Source organism: Phlebotomus papatasi, chromosome 2 (genome assembly GCF_024763615.1).
Source record: "Phlebotomus papatasi isolate M1 chromosome 2, Ppap_2.1, whole genome shotgun sequence".
NCBI lineage: Eukaryota > Metazoa > Arthropoda > Insecta > Diptera > Psychodidae > Phlebotomus > Phlebotomus papatasi.
Genome location: NC_077223.1, coordinates 34,759,636 through 34,777,593, shown reverse-complemented (window position 1 = coordinate 34,777,593; position 17,958 = coordinate 34,759,636). Strand labels below are relative to the sequence as shown.

General features: G+C 35.0%; 1 protein-coding gene across 1 annotated transcript in view; it reads right to left on the bottom strand.

Annotated features, from left to right (window-relative positions):
* Positions 1-1,892: 1,892 nt before the first annotated feature.
* Positions 1,893-17,958, bottom strand: part of LOC129802013 (uncharacterized) — a 136,220-nt gene continuing 120,154 nt past the window's right edge. Inside the window, exon 2 of the mRNA XM_055847546.1 lies at positions 1,893-2,706. Coding sequence (XP_055703521.1) covers positions 1,913-2,706 — 794 coding nt within the window. The 3' untranslated portion in view covers positions 1,893-1,912. The remainder of the gene's footprint in view (positions 2,707-17,958) is intronic.

The window sequence follows — 17,958 nt, the reverse complement described above, 5'->3', positions numbered from 1 at the left end:
TCATGGAGGGCACAATGACGGGAGATGCCAAGTGGATGGAAGCACATTGCGTCCAATTTTGCCACTTTCTCGCACTTGAGCACTCTTCAGTCATTATTGTACCATCATACACAAAATACACGCTGGATGCTGATGAATTCTTCCAAGCATCCCTGATTCCGTGGAAGGGAGCAAAGTCATTGAGAAAACAATAATGAACATGAAACTTTCATCTTTTGTTGCAACACATTTTCACTGACGAAATATAATGCTCAAGTGCTTCCCGTTCTGCAATGTAGAAGATTCTTCATTGGCGAAACAATATGTTGCAGAAAGATATGCAGTAACAAAGGATATATAAAAAAAATTGCAGAAAAGAGAAATTCTTGTAACAAATAATTCGCGGATTACTCGAATTTGTTCATTATACACGAATTGAAAATTGTTTTATATCGTCTGTCTGAATAAATGAAATTGCTGTGCTAATTCAAAATAATAAAACCCACTTACTCAAGTATTCCTCAAAGTCATTTCCATATCTTAAGTTCGTTATGTTCATTACGAGCCGGTGCTCGTAACTAGGTTGACAAATATGATATATTGAAGTGATCCCAATTAGCAAACATTAGTTCTTAGTACGGGTTTAGTAAGTTTGATATATTGACTTTTCCGAATAATGATGTCTACACACTAGAAGCAATTTTCGTCAAAAATTGCCTTTTTCGTTCCTATATCTTCACAAATATTACAAATTGGCTTCTTAAATTTTTATGGTATAGGGTAAGTGTGCCAGATTTCGGCATAGTTGCATGCAAGCGCCAAAGTCTAAAGTTTGAAATGTAATATCTTTAATAGAAATTGATTTTTTTTCATTCCTTCTACTTAAGGAGTGTTGCTTAGAACCTTGTAGACAGTTTATCGTCTTTATTTACTCTAAAATCATTTTTAATACATTTTCAAATGAATAAAAATGTCGACATAGCTTTGGTGCCCTATTTCGGCCACCTTCATTCTCATAGTTCCTTGCCCTTCAGGAATTCTTCCAATGTCTTTTTCACGTCATCTCGTTTGTCGAAGATGCATTTCTTGTTATTCTTTTGCATTGTATAATCTCTACAGTATGTAAAAACTAAAAATTCATAGAAATTCGAGGAACAAAAAAGGTGGCCGGAATTGCAAGCTGACCGGAATTTGGCACACTTATCCTATCCGTAGATATGTAGTTTGTCTATCTTTTGACCTTGTAATTCAGGCTTCCCACTTAAATAAAGATTTATCATTTATTTCACAAAAAAATTAAGGAATCATGGTTGTTAACACCTTGACATAGACATTAACAAAATTATTTTTTTGCAATTATTTTTAAAGCAGTGAAAGCAAAATAGGTCAATTGTGGGAATTATATTTTCTGAAGATTTGATTATTTCACTTTTTATGAACAGTCTTTATCTCTACAATGTTGCTATAGCCAATATTTTCTCATTTAAACAGCCTGAATATTTTTTGAGACTATATAGCATTCAAAAAATTTTATCCAAATTATATTAATAACTCAACATTGGATTATACATTTATATAGTTCGACCAATAAAGGGATTATTCCACTCAAAAAAATTGTGCACAATAAAAGTGTTGAATTATTGCATGAAAATTATTTACTATTCGATAAATAAAACTATGAATGCAAATTATCGAATATTTATGTTAAAATCTTTTATTTTCACTTGCTGATGTATAATATCAAACTGTTGGAACAAGAACTATTATAAGCTCTTTCACAACAAATTTTCTTACTAATTCTTGTTTCAGGATAAGCGCTAATTCCCTGGGAATTTGTTATGATGCTTATGCGTGGTAAATATGCTTTATTAATACTCCGCTGAAATTTAAACTCAAGTTATTATTATTATTAATCGAGTCGAGGCATTAAAAATTAAACATGTCTTGCCCAGAAACGGGCTACGTCAATAGCGGCAGAATTTGCCGACATCAAATCTTCTACATTGCAAAATGCAGGAGACAAAGGACAAACACACAAGTGGGCAGTAGTCTGAACTACCCCACAGTCACACAAAACGTCTCCTTCTGTGAAACCCCATCGTCTCCTGTTGTCTTTTGATCGTGCGACCCCGCTTCTCAAACGATTGAGCGCTCTCCACGTTCTCCAGTCCTGATCACCACCAGGAGGAAGACTTTCCTTGGGCTCGACAAAATTCGGAGGAACGGCATCCCTCCATAAATTAAGTCTTGCATACTCCGGTATTGTTTCGAGACACAAAACAGTTTGGCTGAAACTCTTGCGAGATTTCAGCCTCCGCTTCGCCCTCTCTCGACCATAAAGGAGATGCCTTGGCTCTTTATAAGCCTTAGACATTTCCTTGCTGGAGATGACTTGTCTCCTTATTTGTGGAGGAGCAATACCCGCTAACGGGTATAATTTGGTAACGGGTGTGCTTTTTAAACACCCCGTCACAATGCGCACGGTATCGTTGAGAGCAACGTCCACTTTCTTTGTATGCGCCGATCTCTCCCATACCTCAGCCGCGTACTCTGCTGCAGAAAAGGATAACGCAAGAGCAGATGTGCGTAACACTTTCGGCTGAGCACCCCACTGAGTGTTTACAAGTTTACGTAGTAAATTATTACGTGTTTTAACCTTGTCTTTTACATTATTGCAGTGGGGTTTGTATGTCAGTGATCGGTCAAGAGTGACGCCAAGATATTTAGGTGTGAAATTGTGAACTCAAGTTAATAAAAACAAAATGGAAAGTTTAACATAACAATTTCACTGAGAATATGCATCAACATTGTTCATCTAAGATAACAATGTTGTTTCTTCACCGCAAATTTATCAAAAGACGGCAATAAACTTGAATCAATTTACAGTCAATAAGATTCTTAGTATAAGCCAAGCAAGAAGTTAAATCAGATTGAAAAACGGAATTGAAAAATATTTTGAAAATCGATCTAACTTAAGCTATATATAATATTTGTGCCAAGATTAGTAAATTTTCAACTTTAATCGTAATCCCCAAGGCACACTTATGAAGAAACATACATATAACCATTTGGACTTTAATTATTTTTACTATTAAACGAAAAAATATAAATATAATATTATTGATTAATAATAATAAATTAATTATAATTAGATAAGGGTTAATCCACATTTATAATAATAATCGGTATAGATTTTATTCAGGCATTCAATTTTTTTTAAACATTTTTGTATATGTTCCAAGTTGTAATGAATTGAATTATTCTGCTTTATGGAGAGTCAAAAGGAGTTTTCAATAAATTTGTTTCGGAACTAAAGGCTGTCTAAACGGTGAAGCATCTTGATCTCAAACGGGTTTCAGACTGATATTTTAGACAATTGTATAAGTACTGACGTGAGAAATGGTAATGAAAATATAGGAAGATGAAAACTTACTCCGGTTGCGTCAGGGTTGTTTATCTTTTCAGGACAAGAAAAACACGTAGGTTTTCACCACTGAGGAAGACGCGTTGTTAGCGTCGAATGCTTTGGCAAAGATCTACGTGTTTTTCTTGTCCTGAAAAGATAAACAACCCTGACGCAACCGGAGGAAGTTTTCATCTTCCTATTTTCATTGATATTTTAGACAAGCCTAGAAACCAAGGAATTTTATAAATTTTGCTATTCGAACTCCAAAGTAAGGTAAAGTGCCCGCAAGTCGACCGGTTCCTCAATTCGACCGGTAGAGTTATATATTTAATTTATTTATATTTGCACTAATATTTGGCGTATGATCTAACATTAATTGGTCAATTATTCCATAAATAAATACGAATCAGTGACAATTTTATAGAAATTCACCATCAAACATTCAAATAGTGACCACCGGTCGAGTCGAGGAATCGATCGACTCGAGCGCACATTACCTTGTATAATAATAATAATAATATGCTATCTTGGAATGACAACTTTTCAGGGAGTCATTTGAAGCTGCCAAATCCCTATACTGCCCGAGTAGTTTTTTTTCGAAAAAAATGAATATCTCGTCACCAAAACGTAAAATGATCACCAAATTTTCACCAGTTGTAGATCTCGGTCCCAGGAACAATATATCTCCCGGAGTAATAAAAAAGGCTAAGTCAGCTTAGCATTGTATGGAATGGAGCCATCAATGTGTATTAATACTTCAATTCTTCGACTCCTAACTCCTTAAACCCTAAAGGGTCATTTTTTGGTAAATCTAAGGTTTTGAATTTTTTAACGTCACGATGTTTGTCCGTCATTCGGCCGTTCACACGTGTAGGGGCCAAACGGTTAAGAATAAGAACCTGGAACCTTTTCGAAGCCCCAATCAAAAGCCTATCCTGGGACCATCAATATACAACTAATTTCCCCCCAAGACCAGGTTTTTTTTGGAATGCTCGAAAACGCGTGGTACGATTTTTTTTTAAATTTTTGGATATGTTCTAGAGATTATCCAGGCTGACATTTCATGCATATTTAAAAAAAATATCGTTTGATTCAATCCTAACAACTGTTTCAAGCTTGAATGTTAAAAGAGCTCTAGAGAGGAGCATATATCTCATCGAAACGAGGTCATGTTTGGGCTCGTTGGAAGGTCTTGGAATTCCTAAGAAGTCTGAATCGATACTTGCAAGACCCATCCTGAACCTGTTTGAAATCCTTTTTAAGATGGTTTTGAAATCATTGGATAAATTACGACTTATTTTAACGACCAACCGATAATTGCTCAAAAAACATTAGTGATGTACGAGAACTGGTGAGTTAGAGCACTCTGTAAATATAATATTCTTCCACCGTTGTTTTTCAAATAACTAATTTAGTGTTTAAGTAATAATAGCACACGAGCTTTCGTACTGTTAAATATTGAGTAGTTTATGCTTGAAAAGTTTCTCCAGGAATTTCGTTTGAGCTTTTCATGTCTATCCAGGTATTATTATATCTAAATTTATTCATTAAAACTAATACAAGAGCAGTGGAGTTGTTTTACATTCAATAGCTCACAATAGACTAATTATAATGGAGAAAGTTAAGAGGCATAAGAAAGTCGCTAGGAACGTGGAAAATGTTTTGGAAAATTTATGCTTTTTGCCATACAACTTGGGGATTGTTGCATGAAGGTTTCCCCTTGGGAGACGAAAAAAAAGAAAAAGATTTTCATTCTCCTGCACTGGAATTGTTTTTCAGCCATATCCCTACCCTCTTTGACTTTACTTGAGAGCATTATTAGACTTCTTAAGAGTATTTTTGCAATTACTATTTACACACTTCCTCCCTAAAGGTCTATTTCAATTGTTTGCTGGGAATTTTCATCCTTGTTCTCAACTAATGAATTTTTTTCTCACACTTTTATTATGGCACTTGTGTCTCAGGAGGAAAACTTTCTGTCAAGACGAGAATGGCTATTCGTCATTTTTTTTTTACTATGAAGGTATAAGTATACTTTAAGGAAAAAATATAACTATACATATACTTAAAAAAGGCAAAAGCTGCTGCAGCTTCAGAGCTTTTTGTGTTGAATAGTCAAGATGGTAAAATTATGTGGAACAGTGGCAAATTGAATTATTACTAGAGATGAAAACACGAAAATATTTTCGTCTTTTTCCCTAGAATTCTATTTGTGGCACATTTCATCGCTCGAAAATTGCATTTCTAATTCAATTTGCCTTTTGAGCTTTCATAATATCGCAACTGACTCAATTGTATTGCAATTTGCTGGTACTTTCTCGCAACAAGGAACGAACGTCAATTGAAAAATAATGAAAACTAGTTTCATCCAAAAGTTGCAGTACGAATTTTTTGGAAAAATAAAACTTTAGACCGAGTTTATTAATTAGGACTGTGGAACAGCGTTGAAGCACCGCAGTACTCGAATTTGTGGCTTTAGTTCTGTACCCTTAAAATTAATTTCAGGATTTTCATTTGCTTGAATAAAATCATTTAGGGATACAAAAAGTATAATGGAATAAAGTATGGCACTCACTAGTTTAAGCATTTCAAAAGTTTCTTTTAGTACGTGATTATATTTTGGTAATTACTCGCTGAAAATAATTTGTTTTAATGCGATTCCTAAAGTAACTCAATATATACTGAAAATTATATATTATTTTAGAAGTAAAGATTTATTAAATATCAAAAAATATCGGTTCTTAATCTTTTTATTTTTTTCATGATTCAAACGTATTGAAATTAAATTAAAAATGAAATTAAGCGAGATATTATGGGAATATTCTGCAAAACCTGTAAAACACTTTTTTGTGATACTTCTGGGACAATTTTGCAATTTAAATACAAAAACTACAATTATCTGTGAAAATTATAATTTTCAATCGCAAAACTTACATTATTGACCAAACAGTAAATTATATTCTTGCTATTTTGAATTTGTCTTTTATTTTTTTTTGTTTTTTTCCACTTTTTATCTTTCAAATAATGATATATTTAATTTTAATTTACTCTCTTTCTTACAGTTTAACCCTTTAACGACGAGACACTTTTTACGGACTGAAAATCAACAATAAAAATTAAACTGAGAAGCATAATCAATGATAAGTTAAATATATAACCTTGGAAAGTCCAACAGAGTGTGATTCGGTGTATTTTGTGCTTCTATGAACAATAGGGACAAAAATAGCCCAAAAATTTAAGTAATTTTTCTGACAATACCAATGAATAATATTTTTCGCTTTAATGAAAAATATTACGTGTGAGTATTCTAGTTTTTATTTCCAAAAGGGTTTTGCTTAAAAAAATTGGAAGTATAAAAAATAAATAAAATAAATTATGAATTTGAGAATTTAAAAATTCGCCATTTTTGAGCTTAAATATTTACTATATAGCAAATAGCTAGAGACTTGCAAAAAATATTCTAGATTCCTTCATCCTTCTACTTTACAATTATGTACAGACATAAGAAAAAAATAACTTTGGGTAGTCAGGAAAAATTATTTTCTTTATGGGACACCGGTGTTCCAATCGTCCTTAAAGGGTTAATCTTTGTACTAATAACAAGCACCCATCCCAAATATAAAAAAAAAGTTTCTGGTTCTTTTCACTTTTATTATATAAATAAATTTTCTTAAACTTTAGGTTTATGGTTTCTATCAATTGTTGGTAGTTTCAAGAGTCTCCACCTTAATTTGCACCATTTAATTCATCGTATTAAGTAAAATAATTCCATAAATGATGAATCTGTTTGCCAATAAATTAATTTAATCTCTAAGCTTACACTGTGAGGGAGATAACTGCATTAGACATGGGGACTAAGGGTTCTGGTAATGATCAAAGTTAGTGGAAATGCTGTTAGGACTTTTCGCTGCAACATAAAGCACTTCAAGAGCAGTTTTCTGTTGGAGAGAATGGAGTATGGGAATGCTGGGAATATCTTTATGCCTAAAATGTTAACTTTTCCCCAGTTTTGCTTCTTATGTAAATAATTCACGTGCTGAGCTTTTGTCTCCACTTTCAAAACCATTACCCATGGCTTTTACATGACTTCTGGTGGTGTTATTTAAATTTGTAGAAAATCACAATGTTAAAATAAATACAAAACCCGCTTCACAAATACATATAGTATCACAATTACTTTGTACACACCCCTTTGCAATCTCTTGCAAAGTTTCAATAAAGCTGCGTATTATACTCGACTTGGTGCTTTTAACTGGAAAATTTCATTTCTCTTGTTATGGAAGTTTTAGTGTGACACAGTTAAAAGTTGCAAGTGTTTTAGACATGAGATAGTGCTTAGATATTCAATCATCGCATAGTAGAAGAAAATTATGTTGAATTTACATTATGTTGCTGGAAATACTATAGACGTAAGAGCAAAAGAAAAAGGAATGAAAACCTTTTATTTTTTTGGGAATCTTTTTTTTTTATTTTCTGAAAAATAAAATTTCGTCTATTGTTATTTCGTTTGTTCACCTATAAATCAGAATTAGAGTTTGACCGGTTAGAAATAGCGCTTTAGGATTTTAGTTTAGAACCACCCCTCAAGAGTCAAAAATGTTTTACAGATGGCTATTGCATTTGTATGCCAAAATACTGACTTATTGTCCTATAAAGTTTTTCCAGGTTAAAAGCAAAAAAAATAGAAAATATAATTTTTCACTCAATTGGGATATGTTTTAAGTTTGTTTAGAAGTCTTTAAATTTTCGGAGGAATTGAAATTGATACCAGTAGATTTATGAACTGGTTTTTAAACGAGAGTTCATTTTATTCTAATACTCCATTGTGTTGCAACGAGGTTAACCCATTCCTTACCATGGTATTATATATCATACGCAAATTGAGTGATCTTAGATGATTTATTTCTATGGGCAATTAATATTCGAATTGTTGTCGGGAATGGATTTTTAATTACTTTAGTCCTTCAATCACTTGAGGAAAATAATCCGACAGAGATGGAAATACATTTTGTTATTCTTTTCTCGCTTCGCGGAAAGTCATGCGAAATTTTTTTCTCAAAACGGCGGACGGAAAATACGACATCCAGTCGAATTTGTTAAAATTGGCCTTCATCCTCTTTTCTGATTTGAATTTTGATCGCCAATTTGTTTTCTTGGATAATTAGTCTACCTAAATCAATAGAGTTTGCAATGGGTGAATGTACAGAATTTAAATTCAGCGACCGTTAAGACGCATGTTTGACAGAGGTTCCTCGCGCCCCCATAATTAATAAAAAAAATTTCTTTTCAAAAGAAAACATCTATTAATCTGTTGGAATATAATTCCAAAATAAGAACATTCTATCTCAAGTATTTCTAGTACATTGACTGAATCGGATAAGATGTTCTCAGGGAGCTAAATCTCCTTTTTTAAAATCATTTTCCTAACGTTCTATAGTCAAGCTAACTAAATGCATTTATTTTCTCTTGTATATTGGCTGTTCGAAAATAAACAACACATCCCTCCAATAATACCATGTTATACCAAAATTTTATATTTTTGGAAGTTATCTGAAGTGTCTCTCCCTTCTATACGCTAAATTGAGCAAATTCCCAAGTGATCTACAAATTGGTTTAAACCAATGAGAAAAAAATATAGTAAAGCGATAAATTATAAAAATATATCGAATGAAAAAGTAGAATAGTCAAAAATCTATGGGCACTGGTCCCGGAATCGCCACAAATAGGAGCAGGCGCATTTTGTAGGTACTGACATAAGATTAGAAAATTGCAGGACGATAAACGCTGGAAGCCCTTGTAAAAAAAAATCTTTATCCTTCCGAAAAATCGCTGTTTTGACAATGATTTGTGCAAGAACAACTAATGCGATCTTGATGAAATTCGACACAGAATTAGTGTATTACTTAAACTTTTTATTTATACATACCACTACCTCCCACAACCCTCCAATGTGGTATCCCCCCTACAAAATGAGAGTATTTTGCTTTATAACTCCTTTCTGAGTGGAGGTAGAAAGCTGAAATTCGACACGGGAACAAAGTTTAGTGAAGTTTAGTTTAGTTAACTAAGGATACCACCCAACCATCTGATAGTTCCAACAAATAATGAATTCCTTCGCACAAATTGTTATTAATGCTACTGAATTACATATTAGTACAACTTCTGTAGACAATATTTTAAACTGAAACAGCACTGACGTAAGACGTATCTTGAGAATCAAGAGTTAAACTCCCTCCGGGTGCTTCAGGAGTGGTTATCCTTTCAGGACAGGAAAACGCAAATATTTTTGCAAGAGCATTCGAAGTGTTCCACCAGCAAAATCTCGAGTTTCCCCAGTGCATCCTCATTAGGAGTAGAGCAATTGAGAGAGACAAATTTCAGAGACTTTTCACGATTTTCATCACTAAGAAAGGCGCGTTGTAGCGTCGAAAGCTTTGGCAAAAATATTCTAGAACTTGTCCTCCATTGTTTAGAACATTGGTCCCAGAATAAAAGTTGTTACCTATGCCAATATCTATTCATTGACATAGGTCCCTTTCGTGGCGATTCCGGGACCGGATTTGATCATTCTTCTTTGTAAATTTGTATACATTAATCACGATAAAACGTATAGGGGAAGACTTTCAGGCTTTGCACACACTCTGGCCTCGAACATTTTAAATTTTTCCTATATTTCCTTAATGAATCTGTCCTATCTATGGAATTAAATTACTAATTAGTCTTAAATCACACATTAAGTCAGATTAAGTCACATTAAGTCAGATTCATTAAAGGATTAATGGGAAAAGCACGAAGTGTTTAAAATTACGGTGTGTGTGAAGCTTGAAAGCATTTCCCTACTATCTTTAATTTTTGTTCAACAAAATAATTGCATTTTCCAATTGAAATTGAAAAAATAAGTGTTGAGTTGAAAAATTCAGAATTTCAGTATATTTATTTTAGCAATACCAATGGTTAAAAACTATACTTTCTTCGACAATTTGACAGAAAAAGCAGTTTTTGGAAACTGAGATCCTTGTTTCAGATTTTGTACCAAATTCGTGCAAAGTGATTGGAATCAAGTAGAGCAAGGAAGGGTGGGAATTTTGTCAACAATTTCAAACCCAATTATCCAAAAGCCATTTTCAGACATGAAGAAAATTCAATCTTAACTCCTCTCTTACGGCACTTTGTACACTACAGTTGTGCAATCATATCTTTTATAACTCCTCTATAGCAATTTGTATTTTATTTCATTTGCCTCGAAAATCATATATTGCTTCCTATACTCCAAAACCCCAGACTTTGCTCAAAATTTTCACGAAATGGTATTTGAGCAGCAAAACAATGCGAATGTTAACTTGGTGTATATTATTACAGTTTACAACTTGCGCGATATATATAGTATGGGGGTATATCGTTCTAGGCTACATAGAATGTACTCTTGCACATATTATATTGCATATCCCCACCATCATTATACCTATAGTTACATTTTGTTGTTTGTGGGGTAGCTGAAATGGGGAGCAAACAACGGCTCATATAGGACTCACAATGGTGCCTCAACATGGGTACGTGAAGGGGATGGAATCTCTTGTTTTTGGGCTTTTCACCAGTGGCAAATGTGGAAAATGGTGTGTGGTTGTATATTTTATATTTCAAATTGGAGACACAGTACATGAGTGTAGAAAGTTTGAGCTGATGTTGTGGTTCCCCTTTAGCTCTCTTATCATCCTAAAATATTGATGATGACACAGCCATGCAAGATGGAGCGAATGAGTATTAGGGGAGAAATCTCTCTACCCTCCATGGTTTCCTATTCAAAAGAATTCCGTGACATAAATTCCACTGGATAGATTTTGTTTCTTTGGAAGTAACCTCCATCACTGCTAAATCCACAGCTTAGCTGAAATAGTAGATTATCGCACCAGATTCCTGCCATGGTGATACAATTTTTGGGGTTAAGGAACAAGTCGGAGTTTTTTGTCAGTTCCAAATGGATTCACTTAAAAATCTGGACTTGAGCCAAAGTGTTTACGATTTATGAATGAGATTCCTGTTGACACTTGGCAAATGCTTCCTTCATGCCATAAAACAAATAAACCCATTATTCCCAACAGTACATTGTTGGGTCATTGCTATTATTGATTATGCTGTAATTGCATTCTCCTTTCTCATATAGGAAGTTCTTGAAAAACTTCAATACCATACTTCAAGAAGGTACTCTACGTCTCTATGATATTAACAACAGTTATTGCTTCAATAAAGGGGTAATAAAGTGAAAAATACTTCGCGGAATGCTCAAAGTCTTGTGTTTGCTTAACTCCTATTATTTTAAATGGAATGAATTTATGTTACTGATTATTTTTAAATTTACATTTATTTTAGGTAGGGTATGGGCTCATAATTTTGACCAGTCTGCTTATAAGCATCGATGTTCAAAGTATGCAGTGCGATATTTTCAATACTAATTGACTTTTTTTGTTATTCTCTTTCCAGAAGGGTTGTTTAGAAACTTGGCAAGCTATTTATCGTCTTATTTTTATTAAAATTAGTTTTAATTCGTTTAAAAATGAATTGATATGTAGAGGTGAATTTGACTCTTATTTTGGACAACTTGGTTATTAATTTGGACACCTTGGCTGTATATTTGGACACCTAATCCGCCTCAATAGGACACCAATTGTTTTCCATTTCAAAAACCTATCTTACCAAGTCGTCTTCCTGTTCATGTAAAGGAAACGTCGAATGACACAAGAAGCCCGGAAACTTTCCATATCATACATTAAAGTGAGTTGACTTCGGTAATCCAAGTACACGAGGATTCGCTCATTCCCTGGCCTTTCCAGGAGCTCTTTAAGGTTTTTCTTACTACATCTCTTTCGTAAAGATGATACTCCTTTGTTTTTCCAGGCATTTATGAAACCTAGTCAACACAAAAGCTAGAGCTTCACGAAATTTCGAGGAAAAAACACCTGTCCAAAATAAGAATCATCACCTCACTGGTGAATGTCTTAGAAAATTTTTAACTTTTCATATGAAAAACGTAATTCACAAAGCAAATCTCACTTCAGGTCAAATGTACAAATAACCATTAACGTAAATAAACACAATAATCAATGTAATATTTAATAATATAACTTAAAAATATCGAGGAAAGATTGTTAGTACTTCACCACAGCTAAATAAGACTGAAGTAAACACGAAGTTCTGTCATATTTCTCGTAAGCAATTGCTCACACCGAATTTTCAACAAAGCAATTTTAACTCAAATAAAATTCAAAATTTAACGTATTTAGTGTTAAAATCTTCCAAAAAGAACAAATATTTAGATAAAATTCATTATTCATCAAATATTGGAATCAAAATTCATAATTTTAATTTATTTATTTTTAGTGTCCAATTTTACCCTCATAGTGTCCAAATTTAGAAACTGTCCAAAATTATGAGCCTTTCACTTATGCAAATTTCTTCGATGCATAATGCCTTTTCGCGCGTTTATCGGTCACGAAAATGAGCATAACCCCGGGGCTATATATATATATATTCGTATGGTTTTCTTTTTGACAGCCAAAAACAAAAAAAAATAACAATAATAAAACAAAATAAATAAACAAGGATATTGCAAATTTCGCATTTTAAAGTTGCACGTCAAGATTAGAAAGCCAAAGCCTAGCCTCAGCAGTCAAATTATTTAAACTGTTTAATCCTCCATCAAACCGGCGACGTGGGCACTCATTTATAATGTGTTGTAATGTTTGCGTAGGACAACCACAATCACACTTGGGATCATCTTTGATGCCCCATTTGTGTAAATTTGCGGCCGTCCTTGCGCATCCAGTTCTAATTCTATTCAGAGTTGCCCAGTCCTTTCTTGAGAGATTAAGCCCCTCTACAGGTTTAGATGGATCGTCAATTAGATGAGAGTTTTTATAATTTCCATCTCCCCATTCCTTGTTCCATTGCTGCTTGGAGCTAAAATTGCCATTCCTCAGCATTTCGGATCTATTCCAGAAAGGATTTCGGGACTTCAGCCGTAAACTAGGCGCATTGTTAACAATGTTTTGCAATGGCGTTGTAACAAGCTGAGTTTTAGACCACTCCCTTAGTGTAGCCTCGTTACGCCTAATATGAGGTGGAGCAATATTAGCCAATACTGGTAGCCACTGCGTTTGAGTCGGTTTTAGGGTACCCGTGATGTGTCTCATGGTGGAATTGAGCTGAATGTCCACTTTTTTGCAATGTCGACTACCAGCCCAGACAGGAGCGCAGTATTCAGCTGTTGAATACACTAGCGATAGCGAAGCTTGTCGTAGTGTTTCAGCGTCTGCTCCCCATGTCGAACCAGCTACTTTGCTTATTATATTGTTTCTGGAACCAAGCTTTCTCGATAGGCTCTGCAAGTGTTTCTCATATGTGAGGGTACGATCAAGGGTTACTCCGAAGTATTTCGGAGTTGGATTATTTTGGAGAAGTGTTCCTCTGAATACAACTTCGATTTCACACTTTGCAAGTCTGTTATTGAGGTGGAAAATGGATACCTCCGTCTTGGTTGGGTTTGGCCTAAGTCTCCATTTCCGAAAGTACTCATCCAGATAGGAAAGATCGTCTGTTAGAGTCTCTGCGCACTCTGAGAGGTTTGCATTTTCGGTTAAAAGTGCAATGTCATCCGCGTATTGAAACATTTCTGATTTCATTTGTGGGATGTCATGTGTATAAAGACCAAACAAAACCGGGGCCAAGACCGACCCTTGTGGTAAGCCATTTTTCAGAGACCTAGTACGACAGTACTCTGACCCCAAATAGACGGTATAATAACGATTGGAGAGCATCTCAGAAATAATGTTGACAATATTTAAGCAAGGAACAGTCTGAGCAAGTTTTAACAGGAGACCATGTCTCCAAACTGTGTCGTAAGCCGCAGAAAGGTCAATGAAAGCTACAGCGGCTTTTTTCTTTCGCTGGAAAGCTGCTTCTATTCGGCTTGTCAGGGCCAAGACCTGCTCACAGCAACTCCTCTCAGATCTGAAACCCGCTTGCTCTGTTGGTAATACAGATTCGATTGTCGACTCAATGCGCCCTAGAATAAGACGTTCGAATAGTTTATAGCACACCGAAAGTAGCGATATTGGGCGGTAATGGCTGGCGTCACTACCATCCTTCCCGGGTTTTAAGATCGCAATAACTTTAGTTTGCTTGAAAACACGGGGTAATACCCCTGTCCTAAGGACGTTATTGAAGTGTGCCAGCAGCCACTTTTTTGTCCCGATTACACAGTTTCGAATAAATTCTGGGTACATTTCGTCGACTCCCGCGGCCTTACGAAGTTTAATCTTCCTAATTGCAATAGTCAGCTCCGCTAGGGTAAAGTCCCTTGAGAAAGTTGGATTACCACTGAGACTCTTCTTCACCTGTTTAAGTCTTCCCACTATATCTTTAGTGATTTTCCTATCGACATGCACTTTTGAAATGTCTTGGAGTCGTTTGGAAACATCGTTTGGTGAGATTTTGTGGGTAGACCCTGATTCTGGTGCTGGGGCAGAACCAAGTTTTCGAAGCAAAGCCCAAGCTTTGCTGCTTGAGTGAGTAAAATTAATGTTCTCTGTGGATTCCCTCCATTTCTTTCTGCGAGCCGAGTTAAGCTCACAGAGCAGTTCGCTGGCCACTGAATCAGATGGGTTTTGCTGGTAATGACGAAAGAGAGTATCACACTCCTCCGACCATCCAGGGATGTATTCACGACGATACCCACGTGGAATATATTTCTTCGCTATTGCCTTTACTGCCCCAACAAATCGATCATAGCTGTCTTTATTTGTCGGGGGGATAAACTGTACTACATGGTCTAATTCCTCTGAGAAGCCCTTCCAATTCGCTTTTTGGAAGTTCCATCGCGCCTTAGGGACTGATTTTACAAGCGGGATTGAGGTTCCATACTCGATTATCACTGGTCTGTGCTGGCTATGTGGGAAGTCAGTTAAAACCAAACGATTGGCCATTGTTGTACTATCGCTAAGAGATGCTTTCGATATGATACTCAAATCAGGCGTATAGTCCCTATCCCATCTTGCTGATCTGAAGGTACCTTTGTCCTTCGAACAATAAAGAAGCTGAAGACCTTCATTCTGAATCCATTGGCTTAGGGCTTCACCATTTTCATCGTCCTCTTTGTAACCCCACTCTGTGCAATGGCTGTTAAAATCACCTGTATATATACAGGGATGTGGAAATCTTGGAATGGGTGGCGAGGGCCAACTCTCATTTGGAGGTTTATAAACATTCACAACATTGACACCGGATACATTCAGAACAATTATTTCAATATTGTTAGAAGTTGTAGCGAGAAGAACTTTAATATCGTTGAGATCATTTTGTGCATAGGTGGCTACACCATGTATACTACTATTTACCGCCGCTACTAATTTGTATCCGGGGATTTGTCCTCTCCTATTAAGATCATCATTATCCTTGGTGTGTGTTTCTTGAAGGGCTATGATATTGATGTCTTTGCATTGCAGAATCCTGGAAAGGTACTCGCATTTTGATTGCGATATGCCCTCAATGTTCAAATGGCATACTTTTAGTGTTCTTCCTAGGTTACGCGATGCAGCGTTATTTGTAGGTGGAGTAGCCCTGAAAAGGGCTTTTTGACTTTTCGTCTTGCATGTGTGCATCTTCATTTGCTTTGTGCGTATCTTTGAGAAATTATTTGCTTTGTGCATTTTTGCTGTCAAATCGCTGTGTAGCAGCACCTATAAAGACTGACTTTTAGTTACGCTATAACTATGGGTTATGAGCGCATGCAGAGTGGACCAATCGTGCAGGTTGTCAGTCGTCCTACCCCGGGGCTGAGTGTACGTATTTCATACCGGTTTATTACCAGTTCAAACTATTCGAAAATGAATTCGATTATCGTCTCAAGCCATTTTCCAAGTTAACTTAATTTTTCTTGTTTCGTGACGTAAAACTATATTAATGATGATATGGAACATTATCTACTGTTGATATAAAAAAAATTTAGTGAGTATGATCTGCAATTTTTTAGAGAAATTTGATGAAAAACACATGTGTTTTCTACATATTCCCTAATTTTAAACACGTTTTTTTTTCAAAACTACGTTTTCAAACACGACTAATAAGAATTCGTGTAATTTTAATCTGACTGACTTGACTAGGCATATTCTTCAGACAAGTATACATTATCATTACGATTAAACGATTACATTTCTTACAAAAAAGTAAGTATTGATTTTTATGTCAAAAATCATGTTTTTCTAAGTTGATGCGAGAACAGCAGCAAGACAATATTTCTTACAAGACTTAATTGAGTTTTAAAAATTTGTACATATTTCAAAATTTTTATAAAAATGGCTCTTTCTTTTTGGTTCCAGCTGCTGATGAAGGTTTGGAGGCCAAGCCAAAAGCTCTGGAAATAGTTTATGTATTTGTATAAATCATTATTTTGATTGTTATTACGTTAAACTGTCTCTCGGCTTAAGCAGTAAGTCTGTCCAAGGCATATTGTCGCCCTATCTAATGCTTTTCTGCACACTATAATTAATGTATTTATTCATAGAAATACTCATAATATATCCGTGTACCAAATGACTGAGAAATATTCTCAAAATACCTGTTTTACTCTGGGAAACCATCAGAAGGTTTAGCTGGTTATTATATCGAAACACAACCATTGAAGACTTATTTATACGAGACTATTTTAATTCGAAATTGCTCTTTAGAAATAAAAATCCTCCAATGAGCTATACCATGGTGTATACTTGCTCGTCTATCGGCATATTATACTAAATTATTGAAACTGAAACAGAAGTAGGGGAAAGTGGTCTGCCTTTGAATGCGGCAGCCTTTGAATATTGTATTTTTTTCATTTTTCTTTAAACCATAAATTCTTTTCTATTAACTATTAGATAGCTATTCATAATCTTCACAAGTCATAAAAAAATGCAGACCCTAGCTCTTATTTTCTAGGTGCTAGGGCAAAAAAACCAAACTGAGCTCTAAACTGTAATTTTGATGTTCCACAATTCATGTGTTTTTTCATAATCAAAATAATTTTTCGAACAAATCTTCTATTGTGAATCATAGAAGGTTATTCTTGGATGGTATTTCTCCAAATACATTTTGATTCAGATGAGACAATTTTTGTGGGTGATAAAAGTTTGCAAATATTGCTCTGCGGCAGCCTTTGAATCTTAATGTTGTGTGCCTTTGAATCCTCTTTTTCCATACATTGAAACATCTGACAGCTTCCTGTCCGGGAGCAGAATAGAACTCCTACTTTGGTCTGACGAATGTCATACAAATACTTATAACATGCTATCTTGCTTCGGCCAAGATGTTTCAAACTGACAATTGTCAACTTCAATTGCGTTTTATTACAAATTTTCAAGTGAAAACCAGTGCTTCAGAAAAATGTAAAAAATGTTGTTGTATAATGACTTTTGACTACAGTGGTGGTTTTATTGAGTGCATTAGGGTTCATGCTAATCAATTATGGGCCGTTTAATGTTACAGACCTAATATTCTCAGTGAAAAATTAAGATTCAAAGGCTGCCTAACCACATTCAAAGGCAGAC